The 14821-nt window shown below is 52.0% G+C and overlaps 1 protein-coding gene across 1 annotated transcript; it reads left to right on the forward strand.

Annotated features, from left to right (window-relative positions):
• Positions 1–7430: 7430 nt before the first annotated feature.
• LOC139230136 (guanine nucleotide-binding protein-like 1) lies at positions 7431–9802 on the forward strand. The gene is made up of 3 exons (XM_070861979.1): positions 7431–7627; positions 9271–9445; positions 9654–9802. The coding sequence occupies exons 1-3, from the start codon at positions 7529–7531 to the stop codon at positions 9800–9802; spliced, it is 423 nt and encodes a 140-aa protein (XP_070718080.1). The 5' UTR covers positions 7431–7528.
• The last annotated feature ends 5019 nt before the right edge of the window (positions 9803–14821 follow it).

Raw genomic sequence — 14821 nt, forward strand, 5'->3', positions numbered from 1 at the left:
AGCCACCGTTATCCGTGCAGATGTTGGTGTGTGCTTCCTACAGCTGGTGACTGCCCCCATTAAACCCCGAATGACTGTATCCCCCTCTCTCCAATTGTGCAGGTCCCGGTGTGTGTCCCTTACAACCGGATCCACCACAATTATCTGCCAAGTGCATTGTGGAACAACCCACTCTGCATGGACCGAGCGAGACCCAGTGTGAGCGGATGTTTGGGGCGGTTTTCTCCTTCGTTCTTAGCCGCAGGGCCATGGGTCTGTTCAGCTCAGGGGAGTCTCTCAATCTGATTTGAAATGCACAACAGTCCCAGAACAAACTCTCTCCCCCTCCCCACACCAGCTTCCCCCCCACCCCTCCCCCAACACCGGCTCATTCACCCGCTCCCCAACACAAGATCTCCCCCCAACACAAGATCTCCCCCCAACATAAGATCTCCCCCCAACACAAAATCTCCCCCCCTCCCCCAACTCCAGCTCTCCCCCACCCCTCCCCCAACTCCAGCTCCACTCCCCCCAACTCCAGCTCCCTCTCGCCTCCCCTCTGCAACAACTCCCACTTTCCCCACTAACACAGGCCAATATATCCTTGCTGAGGTACGATGCACAACTATTTTAAAAGCAACTTTCAATCAATGCCCCTCTTTTTTTTGAGGGCACCAAAAATCATAAATTAACAATTAAAGATTAAAGGGAACCTTTGTTGAATCAAATCAAATTAAAATTCTGTTCCCTGTTGAAATGATGCACTCCAGTCCCTCCGGCGCCCACCTCTTGCAGAAGGCCGTGAGCGTACCGGTGGACACCGCGTGCTCCATCTCCAGGGACACCCTGGCTCGAATGTAACCACGGAAGAGAGGCCGGCAGTCGGGCTGAGCGACCCCCTCGACTGCCAGCTGCCTGGACCAGTTAATGACCACCTTGGCCAGGCCCAGGAGGTACGGTGCACAAGACTGAACGCAGCACTCCAGGTGGGGTCTGATCAAGGCTCTGTACTGAAGCACAACTTCTAACCTTTGTATTCCAGCACCCTGAGATAAAGGACTACATTCCACTGATCTTTGTGATTGCTTTTTGTTGCTGTCTACTAGCTTTAAATGATGTGTACTTGGCCTCCCCAATCTCTTGCTCCTCTACAGTCCCGAGTTTCTCACCATTTAGAGACCCCTCGATTTAACTTTCTTGGGCCCAAAGTGGATAACCTCACACTTACCCACATTGAATTCCAGTTGCCGTTGTTTTCCACAGCTCAGTGGGAAGGACCATTGAGAAACCAACCACTGACACCAGGCTGCACACTGACCCTCACCCCGAACATTCAACAATATTTTTAACACAACAATAACAGTGAACATTTAACAAAAAATTATTTTTAACAAGATCTACCAATATACAGCCCATGGACAGGGTGCCCCCTCCCGAGTAACGGGACCAATACGTCGTGCAGCAGGGGACCTAAGGGCCTGCTGCTGTGGTGTGGAGGGAGGGGGGGGGTCGGGAGGCGGGGGGGTGATGTTGGCAGAAGCTCCTCAGTGGCTGGAGGAGAAGATGTTTCGGGAGAAACGTCAGAAGGAAGTTCTTCGTCCTGACTCGCATCTGTGCTGGTGGTTGTTGGGACGGCACCTTGGGGTGCAGTGCCATCTCCCGACACTATCACATACCACAAGGCATGGACGGTGTCAGTCGTTCGGCCCATTGCCACCACTATCCGCTCCATGCTCTCCGTTATTCGTGCAGACATTGTGGCAATGTTTCCGGTCAACCCACCAATCGCCTGGAGGAGCTCTCGACCGATGTTGATGCTCGCCCTTGACAGTGCGACCATGTCCCCGTTAGGATCTGCCCGTCGCAGCGCGTGCCTACCTCGCCGACGCAACCTCCGTGGGGTCAGCGTGGGCACTGTACACCTTGGAGTGGCCTGCTGCAAGCCGCTTGGCCCCACTACTTCATCCGTCGATGAAGACATGGCCGCAGCTACAACAGATGACAATTGGTCATCTTCCTCCTCCTCCTCAGTAGTCTCCTCTGCACTCGCGGTGATGGCCCGCAGTGATGACCCACGGTCATGACCTGTGGTGATGACCTGTGGTGATGACCCGTGGTGATGACCTGTGGTGATGACCCGCGGTGATGACCCGCGGTGATGACCCGCGGTGATGTCCCATGGTGATGACCCATGGTGATGACCTGTGGTGATGACCCGCGGTGATGACCCGCGGTGATGTCCCGTGGTGATGTCCCGCGGTGATGACTCGCGGTGATGACCCGCGGTGATGACCCATGGTGATGACCCGCGGTGATGACCCGTGGTGATGACCCGCGGTGATGGCCGGTGAAGACAATGATGACCCACGGTGATGACCCGCGGTGATGACCCGCGGTGATGACCCGTGGTGATGCACAGGCATTCATGGAGGGGCCTCCCTTTGCACCTCGGGAGTCTGGGGACCGACAAAACATAATTGAGGTTATTAGAACAGAAGGGTAGACATGAGAATGCTTGCTCTGTGCTGACATATGTAGGTGGAGCAACACTACTGCAATAAATGTGAACGAGAGACGTTACATATGATTACATCATAGGGTTGTACATCTATGGAATTCTCTGCCCCTGTGGAGGCTGGGTCATTGAATATATTTAAGGTGGAGATAGACACATTTTTCAGCGATAAGGGAGTAAAGGGTTATGGGGAGCGGGCAGGGAAATGGAGCTGAGTCCATGATCAGATCAGCCATGATCTTATTGAATGGTGGAGCAGGCTCGAGGGGCCAAATGGCCGACTCCTGCTCCTATTTCTTCTGTTCTTATGTTGTGAACCTGAGAGTAGTACAGAAGCTGCATGCAGAACATGCCATCATTCATATATTATAATGAAATGCCGTTACAGGACTTTGAATTACCACTGGTTTACCGCTGCTTTACACATTACTCACGTGGTACAACAGGATCTGCACCACCACGGGTGGCAGAGCGACTGTGGCTGCCCACTCGTGCTGCAGCACGTTCCTCCAAGTCCGTCAGGGTGTTTATTTCTGCAGGGCCTCCTCCGGTGCGCCTCTGCTCCAATTGATTTTTGAAATCTTCCTCTGCAAACGTGACAAGAGCATGGCATAAACTAACTGACTAGGTCCTATTACAGAAAGACAAAAGATTCTAACATTATATGCTAATACGGTTTGTATTCACAATGGATGCATGGTTATAACATCTACGTTTAGAGAAAATATTTAATAACATCGTGTTTAGTAACTAATGCTTGACACCAAACACCTCGCGTACCATCTCCAGGAAGGGCCCATCCACGGGCCGTGCCATTCGGCACCTGAGGGGAGGTAGGTGGTTTATTTCACTCGATGGAGGACCCCCGGGGGGTGGGGGGGAATCAGGACCGCTGGTGAGCTCGGCAATGACAGGAGTGTAATGGGAGGGGGCACCGTGTCCATGGGCTGTGCTCGGAGACCTCCGTGTGACCGGAGCTAATGTCCCAAAGTGTCCCAGGGCAGACAGTGAGCCAGGACAGCTCTCCCCCAGTCCAGGCTGGGTCACTGTGTAAGTGACAGCAGCCGGAGAGACTGACACAGTCTGGGTAAAGGTGACCAGACCCCTCAGTGCTCAGTCGTGCCCCATCCACCAACGTAACACAAAAGGAGACGGTGCCAAAATTAGACTGAAAGGGCGCACGTTCTGACCCCAGTCCAAATCTTAGCAGGGAATCTACACCAGAAAACCCAGCTTCATTACAATCCGGCAGATTTACATATTCAGTGGATCATTACAATTTAAAATCTATTTAATACTTACTCTTGTGGATACAACCGGGCTGTTCCACCTCTTGTGGCACTGGTGCAATTCCCACCTATCGTGGGACACCGAGGACACCACATCGACCATCTTGCCCCATATCTTCTCATACGTCCGGGGTGGAGGTGTCCCACACCCACCCCGGGTTAATTGGCCCCACCACGTCTCCACTTCATTCACCAAAGCATCGTTTGCCTCATCAGAGAAGGGTTTAGCCCTCCTTCTCCCTGCAACTTCCTGCACTCTCTCCCCAGTCTTCGTGCCACATCTCCATCTCAATTTTTGCTATTTTTCTCACGATAACTCTCTTTAACTTTACAAATCACAAATCCTTCAACCTCCTTCCTTCACACAAGCTCCTCTCCACCACAAACACTCTTTCTCCCTCCCTTTGTCTTCTGAGCATGGGCAGATGACCCCTGACCCCCCGAATCTTCTTTGCAAAAAAAATCGCTTGCTCAGAACAGCCGTTGCTATGGACACCAGCCTTACACGACTGAATACATCGCTAAGACCCATTCCACATCGCTAAGGCTATCGCCCAAAATAAAAAGCCAAAAGTAGCGGTCAAAAAAATGGGCGATATTCCAGCGATCCTGAAAAATACAAAATCACTCAGGCCGGAAACATTGTCAATTTTTTGGGTGATAAAAATCTTAGTGGAATGTCTAGCCCATAGAAAGATAGAAATTTACAGCGCAGAAGGAGGCCATTTCGGCCCATCGTGTCCCTGCCGGCCGACAAAGAGTCACATGGCCCTCGGTCAGCAGCCCTGAAGGTTAAATATAAACCGATGAACAATGAACAATGGCGGAAAGGTAAAGAGCACCCAGCCCAACCAGTCCGCCCCACACAACTGTGACACCCCTTACACTGAAACATTCTACACTCCACCCCAACTGGAGCAGTGCGATCTCCTGGGAGAGGCAAAAAACAGATAAAAACCCAACCCAACTGGGGAAAAAAATCTGAGAAAATTCCTCTCTGACCCATCCAGGCGATCGAAACTAGTCCAGGAGATCACCTTGGCCGTATTCGATTCCCTGAAGTACTTACCATCGTATCTGTACCAGCCAACAAGAGGTTATCCAGTCCAATCCCACTTTCCAGTTCTAGGTCTGTAACCCTGCAGGTTACAGCACTTCAAGTGTTCATCCAAGCACTTTTTAAATGGAATCCAGCCGATTTTCCCCAGCCGGCCCCTCCCCCCATCCACTTAGAGTGCAGAGGTCACTTGGAGTGCAGAGGTCACTTGGAGTGCAGAGGTCCAGGGTCAGATTAAGGGCCTGATGGGCCTGGGGCAAACTGATCCAAATGGGCCGATAGTTATGTTTGTTCATGTTCATTACATTACGTTTATGATTCTGATTCTGAGTATGGAAACATAGGCCAGTATATTCAACAATGAAAGCAGATATTCTGTATCAAGTAGGTATTTATTCTGGTTCTGGTAACATTGCAATACTAGATTCCTGTACATATATGTAAATTTCTCTCAATAAGATGTGAAATAAAACAGGCGAGTACATATTGTGTTGTGTATGTGGGTCCATCAGTGTATATAGGTCCTTCTGTATACCGGTATAAACAAGTGAATCTAACCTGTATAAACAAGTGTATACCCTGCAGATACTTTACAAGATAACATTGCGAGACTTCCTGTACGTGAATGTTCTTTGTTGGGCCTGGGGCTGCAGCCCCATCCGCCCCGTGGTTAATGCGCCCCTGCGGGGGTCACTTGGATGTCCCGAGTGCAGTGCTGGCTGAGTTCAGTAACTCTGGGCTCAGCTTCAGTTGAAGTTGGGACTGACTAGTGTATGTGACAACCCTCTGAAGCGGTCACTGCGCCCCTGGACTTGGGAACTCTCTCCCTAAACCACTTGCTACCTGTGTGTGTCCGGGGCCACTGGGAAAGAGCAGTAATGAGGCCTTTCCAATTCCGGCACATCCCGAGAATGATTCAAAAATAGAAAGATTGATTCCCTTCAAAAATCTCCTGTTAAAGACCACTGCTGTCTTCTCGTGTCTCGCCCCCGGAGCGTTGCGACTCCTGCTCGGTGCTCTCCCTCCCCCTTTGGGCCCAATCCAAGGTGAGAGAGAGGTGCTGTATAAAAACCTGACGGCTGTTTCCCAGCTCCTGTTCCTGCTGCGTTCTGCCTCTCCCGGATTCTGCTGTTCTCTGGGTGGCTCTCGCAGTGACACCTGCTGACAGGAACCCGCACTACATCAGCACCACCAACACAAGCCCTCGCCCGCCTCACAGAACCACAGCACAGAAGGAGGCCATTCCCACCATCGTGTCCACGCCGGCCGACCAACAGCTACCCAGCCTAACCCCACCTTCCAGCTCCAGGTCCGTAGCCCTGCAGGTTACGGCACTTTAAGAGCACATCCAAGGAGCTTTTAAATGTGGTGAGGGTTTCTGCCTCTACCACCCTTTCAGGCAGTGAGTTCCAGACCCTCACCACCCTCTGGGTGAAGAAATGGTTCCTCATCTCCCTCTAATCCTTCTACCAACTACATTCAATCTATGTCCCCTGGTTATTGACCCCTCTGCTGAGGGAAATAGGTCTTTCCCATCCACTCTATCTCGGGCCCCTCAGAATTTTATACAATTAAATCTCCCCTCGGCCTCCTCTGTTGCGAGGAAAGTAACCCCAGCCTCTCCAATCTTTCCTCATAGTTAAAGTTTTCCAGTCCAATTAGTCCCACTCCCCCACTGCTCCTCCCCCCCAGCCCCGCAATTTTTGTCCTTTTCACGTATTTATCCAATCCCCTTTGAAAGTTAAATCTGCTTCATCCAACCTTTCAGCCGGTACATTCCAGATTTAAACATAGAATAAAAATAAACTCTCCCCATCGCCCCTCTGGATGTTTTGCCCATTGCCTTAAATCGGTGACCTCTGGTTACTGACCCTCCTGCCACAGGAAACAGTGTCTCCCTATTTACTCGATCAAACCCTCGATTAAAATAGAGGCTGGGAACATGAGGACAGGAGGGGGCCATTCAGCCCCTCAAGCCTGTTCCACCATTCAGTTAAATTATGGCTCATCTGTATCTTAGCTCCATTTACCCGCCTTGGTTCCACATCCCTGTTTGCCAAACAAAAATCTATCAATCCCAGTTTAGAAACTTGCAATTGAGCCCCAGCCTCAACAGCTTTTTGGGGGAGAGAGTTCCAGATTCCCACTGCCCTTTGTGTGAAGAAGTGCTTCCTGACATCACCCCTGAACAAACCTCGCTCTCATTTGCAGGTGATGCCCCTTGTTCTGGACTCCCCGCCCACTCGGGGAAATAGTTTATCTCGATCTGCACTATCAAATCTTTTAATGATCTTAAACCCCTCAGTTAGATCCCCCCTCAATCTTCTATACTTGAGGGAATACAAGCCTAGTCTGTGCAACCTGCCCTCGTAATTTAACCCTTTGAGCTCCCGGTAACATTCTGGTGAATCCGGGCGGCACCCCCTCCAAGGCCAATATATCCTTCCTGAGGCGCGGAGCCCAGAACTGAACGCAGTTACTCCAGGTGGGGTCTGACCAGAGCTTTATATAACTGCAGCAGAACTTCCAGCCCTTGGGATTCCAGCCCTCGTTCCTTCCTTCCTTCTCGAAGCGGCTAACTGCTTTTCTGTCTCTTGCTCGTGGACCTGAGCAGTTGGAAGGAGAAGATGGAGCGTGACGCGGCAAACACTCACCACGAGGACCTGACCGACGAGGAGGACGAAGGTGATGCTGTCCTGGTGGAGCATCAGACGGATTCTGCCGTGGAGATGTGCGCACCGGTGGACCAACTGTACAAGGATGGCATCCTCACCGTGGGTTGTGTGGGTGAGTTGGCACAACCGGAGCATTGGGCTTTTAACGTGGTCGATGCAGTGGGTGGTAACCGCTGGAAACCAGCAGCTCCCTCCCTTGTCTTTAAGGAGCCCGTGTTTTCCTTGCCGAGAAAACAGTGCACTTGGCTACCACCAGATGGCAGTGCTGCAGAAACCCCATCGCTCAACTTGTTTAAAGTTTAAAATAATGTTAAACTGTTCCTGCTTCCTGGCACGTCTCCATCCTCGTCCCTCCTCTTTTCTCCACACACAGGCATGTTTCTAACGGGGGTCACTAGGTGGCAGTCAGGAGCAGCAAGCCGGGCTCGTTCCTTTCGGTCTCCCACCCTGGGGCACTGAGGCTAAATGTCGCTCCCCTACTGACACTCTGCCTGAGGCTAACTAACTCAGCACAGACCGTGGATTGAAGCTGGGTCATCGTGGTGTGTGTGTGTGTGTGTGTGTGTGTGTGTGTGTACCACCTCAGGCTGGGCACTGACTTACTGAGCCACTGCGGTAAAAGAAAAGAAAGACTTGCATTTATATAGCGCCTTTGACAACCTCAGGACGTCCCAAAGTGCGCCACAGTCAAAGAAAGTACTTTTAGAGTGTAGTCACTGTTGTAATGTGGGAAACACGGCACAGCAAGCTCCCACAGACAGCACTGTGATAGTGACCAGATAATCTGTTTTTGTGATGTTGATTGAGGGATAAATATTGGCCAGGACACCGGGGATAACTCCCCTGCTCTTCTAAAGTAGTGACATGGGATCTTTTACATCCACTGGAGAGAGCAGACGGGGCCTCGGTTTAACGTCTCATCCAAAAGACACCACCTCCGACAGTGCAGCACTCCCTCAGCACTGCATGGAAGTGTCAGCCTAGATTTTGTGCTCAAGTCTCTGCAGTGAGACTTGAACCCACGACCTTTAGTTATGTTAAACCTGTATCGAACCTTGGTTGGACCACACTTAGAGTACTGTGCACTGGTTGCCATATTATACAAAGGATATAGAGGCACTGGAGAGGGTGCAGAGAAGATTTACAAGGATGATACCAGAAATGCGAGGGTATACATATCAGGAAAGGATGAACAGGCTGGGTCTCTTTTCTCATGAAAAAAAGTCGGCTGAGGGGTGACCTAATAGAGGTCTTTAAAATTATGAAAGTTTTTGATAGAGTGGATCCAGAGAATGTTTCACTTGTGGGGTAGAACATAACTAGGGGCCATCGATATAAGATGGGCACCAAGAAATCCAATCGGGAATTCAGCAGAAAATTCTTTACCCAGAGAGTGGTGAGAATGTGGAACTCACTACCACAGGGAGTGGTTGAAGTGAATAGTATCGATACATTTAAGGGGCGTCTGGAACAACATATGAGGGAGAAGTGAATAGAGGGTTATGGTGATAGAGTTAGATGAGGAAAGACGGAGGAGGCTCGAGTGGAGCATAAACACCGGCATGGACTGGTTGGGCCGAATGGCCTGTTTCTGTGCCGTGTATCCGATATAATCCTATGACCTTCGGACTCTGAGACCAGAGTGTGACCCACTGAGCCACGGCTGACCACTAAATGGGCAGACCATTCACCTCCCACCTCACTGAGTCACGTCCCGTTTCTGAAGATTGCCGTTTTGCCTCCCTCTCGCTCTAGATTCTGGCCGGGATTTACCCCATCGCACAGATCCAGGAGCCTTACACCTCCGTCGGTTACCTGGCCGCGAGGATCCCCGTGCAGAAGCTGCTGAAGCTCAAGCCCCCTGACGTGGAGGAGGACAGGCCCGGGGAGCAGGCCGAGACCAGGTTCACGGCCTGGGACATCTGTGAAGGTAACTGGACGGTGAGATCAGCAGTCGGGGAATTGTGGGCTGGGACAAAGGGGAGAAGAGGCTGTTTACTAGTTATTGTTAAATAATCTGTGAGCTGAAAAACTTTTTTGGGCCTTGCGTCTTGTATTAATACCGAGCTCCAGGCTGGACCTGGGCTGAGAATTGATGCCTTTCTGACGTACACCGTCTGTCCTTTGTCACCTTACAGCCTGGGCGGAGAAGAGGGGCTACAAGACGACTAAAGCTGCCCGGAATGAGGTGTACCGGATGGCCAACAGCATCCTTCCATTGACTGACTGTGGACGGGGGCCTGTGTCTGTACATGCGACCCCCAGGCTACACCGTACAGAAAGGTGAGGGCTCGGTCTCCTTGTGTACCGAGTGTCAGCGGGAGCGGCTGTGGGGAGTCGAGCCAGAGTTTGAGCTTGGGACCTGAATCTCCACTACAGAGCGCTGGAATCACTGGCACCTCGAAAACGGCAAACCTCTCGTCACACAGATGGTGGGATCTTGGTGGGCAGCTTTCTTCGGGGCCAGCGGTGAGCGAGAGCCTTTGCTTCACCGCTGGCCGCAAATTCCAGGCCCTTGTTTTTACACAACTCTTAAAGAGCGCGTCTCACTTACCTCGTTACCAACAACATCTTGTATTTATATAGCGCCTTTAACGCAGTGAAAGGTCCCAAGGTGCTTCACAGGAGTATTATGAGACAAATATTAGACACCAAGCCACAAAGTAGAAATGAGCGCAGGTGACCAAAAGCTGGGTCAAAGAGTTCGGTTTTAAGGAGCGTCTTGAAGCAGGAAAGAGAGGCTGAGAGGTTTATGGAGGGAGTTCCAGAGCTTGGGGCCCAGACAACAGAAGGCACGGCCCCCGATGGTCGAGCGATTATAATTAGGGATGCTCAGGAGGGCAGAATTAGAGGAGTGCAGACATCTCGAGGGGTTGTGGGGCTGGAGGAGATTACAGAGATAGGGAGGGGCGAGGCCATGGAGGGATTTGATAACAAGGATGAGAATTTTGAAATCGAGGCATTGCTTAACCGGGAGCCGATGTAGGTCAGCGAGCACAGGGGTGATGGGTGAGCGGGACCAAGCTGAAGGGTTCTGCTGTCTTTCCTCGTACCTCGTGGCACGAGGGGATGGGCCTGGTTGGCTCTTTCTCTGCACTGTGTCCAGTGCTTCCCTTGGGTCTCGGTGATCAGAAACAGACACAGCCCTCCAGAGGCAGTGTAACCCGGGGTAGGGGACACTGCACAGTGTGCGTGTGCACCCTCTGACTTGTTTACGGTTTGGGCTGCATTGTTTAACGTGCGGCTTGCTTTACTGATGGGCTGCTCGGCAGTGGTTGGACCCGATCCGAGCGTTTAACATATTGATGCAAGTGTTGACCCTTGAACCTGCTGTGCCTGTTTCATAGTCATGGTATCTTGCAGCACAGGAGGGTGATCGGCCCATCGTGACAGTGCTGTCTCTTTGAAAGAGCTCTCCAATTAGTCCCACTCCCTGCTCTTTCCCCATAGCCCTGAAAAATCTTTCCTCTTCAAGTATTTATCCAACTCCCTTCAGAAAGTTGCTAATTATAAAGGGTTTTGACAGAGTCATTGGGAGAAACTGTTTCCACTGGCAGGAGGGTCAGTAACCCTCCCAGAGGTCACAGAGTGCAAAGTTCACCATCATCATAGGCAGTCCCTCGGAATCAAGGAAGACTTGCTTCTACTCCTGAAGTGAGTTCTTTGGTGGCTCAACAGTCCAATACGAGAGCCACAGACTCTGTCACAGGTGGGACAGATAGTTGTTGAGGGAGGGGGTGGGTGGGACTGGTTTGCCGCACGCTCTTTCCGCTGCCTGTGCTTGATTTCTGCATGCTCTCGGTGTTGCAACTCGAGGTGCTCAGCGCCCTCCCGGATACACTTTCTTCACTTAGGGCGGTGTTTAGACAGGGACTCCCAGGTGTCAGTGGGGATGTTGTGCTTTATCAGGGAGGCTTTGACGGTGTCCTTGTAACGTTTCCTCTGCCCACCTTTGGCTCGTTTGCCATGAAGGAGCTCCGCAAAGAGCTTTGGGAGTCTCGTGTCTGGCTTGTGAACAATATGGCCTGCCCAGCGGAGCTGATCAAGTGTGGTCAGTGGTTCAATGCTGGGGATGTTGGCCTGATCGAGAACACTAATGTTGGTGTGTCTGTCCTGCCAGGGGATTTGTAGGATCTTGCAGAGACATCGTTGGTGGTATTTCTCCAGCGAATTGAGGTGTCTACTGCACATGGTCCATGTCTCTGAGCCATACAGGAGGGCGGGTATTACTACAGCCCTGTAGACCACGAGCTCGGTGGCAGTTTTGAGGGCCTGGTCTTCAAACACTCTTTTCCTCAGGCAGTCGAAGGCTGCACTGGCGCACTGGAGGCAGTGTTGGATCTCGTCGTCAATGTCTGCTCTTGTTGATAAGAGGCTCCCGAGGTATGGGAAATGGTCCACATTGTCCAGGGCCGTGCCGTGGATCTTGATGACTGGGGGGCTGTGCTGTGTGGTGAGGACAGGCTGGTGGAGGACCTTTATCTTACGGATGTTTAGCGTAAGGCCCATGCTTTCATACGCTTCAGTAAATACGTCGACTATGTCCTGGAGTTCAGCCTCTGTATGTGCGCAGACGCAGGCGTCGTCCGCATACTGTAGCTCGACGACAGAGGTTGGGGTGGTCTTGGACCTGGCCTGGAAATGGCGAAGGTTGAACAGGTTCTGTAGTTTAGTACCACTTCAGCGGGGAGCTTGTTGACTGTGAGGTGGAGCATGGCAGCGAGGAAGATTGAGAAGAGGGTTGGGGCGATGACACAGCCCTGTTTGACCCCGGTCCAGACGTGGATTGGGTCTGTGATGGATCCGTTGGTAAGGATCACGGCCTGCATGTTGTCGTGGAGCAGGTGGAGGATGTTGACGAACTTTTGGGGGCATCCGAAACGGAGGAGGACACTCCATAGACCCTCGCGATTGACAATGTCAAAGGCCTTTGTCAGGTCGAAGAAGGCCATGTATAAGGGCTGGCACTTTTCCCTGCATTTTTCCTGCAGCTGTCGCGCTGCAAACATCATGTCTATGTGTCCCGTAGGGGACGAAATCCGCACTGTGACTCCGGGAGGAGCTCCTCGGCCACAGGGAGAAGACGGTTGAGGAGGATTCTCGCGACGACTTTCCCCGTGGCTGATAACAGGGAGGTTCCTCTGTAGTTGCCGCAGTCGGACTTGTCCCCTTTTTTAAAGATGGTCACGGTCACTGCATCTCTGAGATCTCCCGGCATGCTCTCCTCCCTCCAGATGAGAGAGATGAGATCATGGATTGTGCCAACAGTGTCTCTGTGCCATATTTCAGTGCCTCAGTAGGGATTCCATCTGCTCCCGTAGCCTTGTTGTTTTCAAGCTGTCTTCCGGCTTTTTCTACCTCGTGCAGTGTTGGGGTTTTGCCGAGGTGGTGGTGGGTAGCATGCTGCGGGATGGAGTCGAGAACACTCGGGTCAAAGGCAGAGTCTCGATTGAGGAGATCTTCGAAGTGCTCCTTCCAGCGGGCCCTGACTGCCTCGGTGTCCTTGATGAGTGTTTCCCTGTTCTTGGCCAGCAGTGAGGTGGGGCCTTGGGTGTTTGGACCGTAGGTGGCCTTGACTGCGATGAAGAATCCTCGCACACCATGGCTGTCGGCCAGCTGCTGTATCTCCTGTGCTTTCTCCATCCACCACCTGTTCTTTAGGTCTCGGGTTTTTTGTTGGATCTCAGCCTTGAGCCGTCTGTAATGCTGCTTTGCTGCTCCCGAGTTGGGTTGTTGTTTAAGGCTCAGAAATGCCCTGCACTTGCGATCTATTAGCACTTGGATCTCCTGATCATTCTCATCAAACCAGTCCTGATGTTTCCTGGTTGAGTGACCGAACGTCTTTTGCAGGCACTGGTTATGGAGGCCTGGAGGACAGACCAAGCGCTGTGGGCATTCTGCGTCTCGGGGTCATCAAGGCACGCCAGATTGGCTGTGAGGCGCTGACTGTATCGGGCTCTCTTAGCTGGGTCTTTGAGTGCCCCGTCAGTCACTTTTTTGCGGCACTGCTTCTGCTGTCCCCTCCGCTTTGGGGCTATGTTGATGTCAATGATGGATCGGATTAGGCGATGGTCCGTCCAGCAGTTGTCAGCTCCTGTCATGGTGCGGGTGATGCACACATCCTTGCGATCCCTGGCTCGGACGATGACATAGTCGAGCAGGCGCCAGTGTTTGGAGCGAGGGTGTTCCCATGACGCCTTGTATTTGTCCCTCTGGCGAACAAGGTGTTGGTGATGACAAGTTCATGTCCTGGACATTTTATCAGGAGTAGGGTACCGCTGGAGGTGGCTTTCCCTACCCCCTCTCTGCCAATCACGACTTCCCAAAGGGCTGTGTCCTTGCCGACCCTGGGATTGAAGTCACCGAGGAGAATCAGTTTGTCATCCGCGGGGACGCAGAACAGGGATTTTTCGAGGCTGGAGTAAAAACTCTCTTTAGCCTTATCCGTTGCATTGAGTGTTGGGGCGTAAGCACTGATGACTGTGGAACACTGATTCCGGGATAGGGTGAGTCGGAGAGTCATGAGGTGTTCATTAACCCCGGAGGGGAATCTTTGAGGCGGTCGACCAGCTTGTTTTTGATGGTGAAGCCGACTACATGAAGGTGGTGTTCTTCCTCTGGTTTCCCTTTCCAGAAGAAGATGTAACCTCCACCTTGTTCCTTGAGCTGGCCTTCCCCTGCCCGCCGGGTCTCGATTAGGCCGGCGATGTCGATATCAAAGCGTCTAAGATCCCGGGCAACTATCGCATTCCGGCCTGTTACTGTTGGAATGTCCCTGAGGGTCCTGACGTTCCAGGTCCCGAACTTCATGTTAGAGGAGTGGAAGATGCCTGTGCGAGAGATGTTTTAAGGTGGAGTGGTCGTTGTACACCGGCCACCCCACGGGCTGAGCTGAGCAAGGTCTTGGTCCAGTGGCAAGGGGCCCAAGACCACTGGAGACCAGGCACTAGTATATGGGTCTAGTTGCCTACAGCGAGATGATAGCCGCAGGCTCGGCGCTGAGAAGCGCCCTGGATGGTAGGTGGTCCAAGGTATTCGGAGGGTCAGTGGCCCCCTGGGGATCAGTAACACAGGGTGCTGGGGGAGGGGTTACTGAGTGACAGTGTGAGGGAGCTGGATTAACATCAGTACAGATACAGTCAGTAACACAGTGCTGGGGGAGGGGTTACTGAGTGACAGTGTGAGGGAGCTGGATTAACATCAGTACAGATACAGTCAGTAACACAGTGCTGGGGGAGGGGTTACTGAGTGACTGTGTGAGGGAGCTGGATTAACATCAGTACAGATACAGTCAGTAACACAGTGC

This window comes from Pristiophorus japonicus, chromosome 19 (assembly GCF_044704955.1).
Source record: "Pristiophorus japonicus isolate sPriJap1 chromosome 19, sPriJap1.hap1, whole genome shotgun sequence".
Taxonomy (NCBI): Eukaryota; Metazoa; Chordata; class Chondrichthyes; family Pristiophoridae; genus Pristiophorus; species Pristiophorus japonicus.

What these genes read in the sequence shown, in the direction of transcription:
- LOC139230136 (XM_070861979.1), top strand. Translation starts at nt 7,529, where the DNA reads ATGCTGTCCTGGTGGAGCATCAGACGGATTCTGCCGTGGAGATGTGCG. An exon ending in CCTCACCGTGGGTTGTGTGG is followed by an intron (nt 7,628 to 9,270) that starts GTGAGTTGGCAC and finishes CTCTCGCTCTAG; the next exon opens with ATTCTGGCCGGGATTTACCC. An exon ending in GGCCTGGGACATCTGTGAAG is followed by an intron (nt 9,446 to 9,653) that starts GTAACTGGACGG and finishes GTCACCTTACAG; the next exon opens with CCTGGGCGGAGAAGAGGGGC.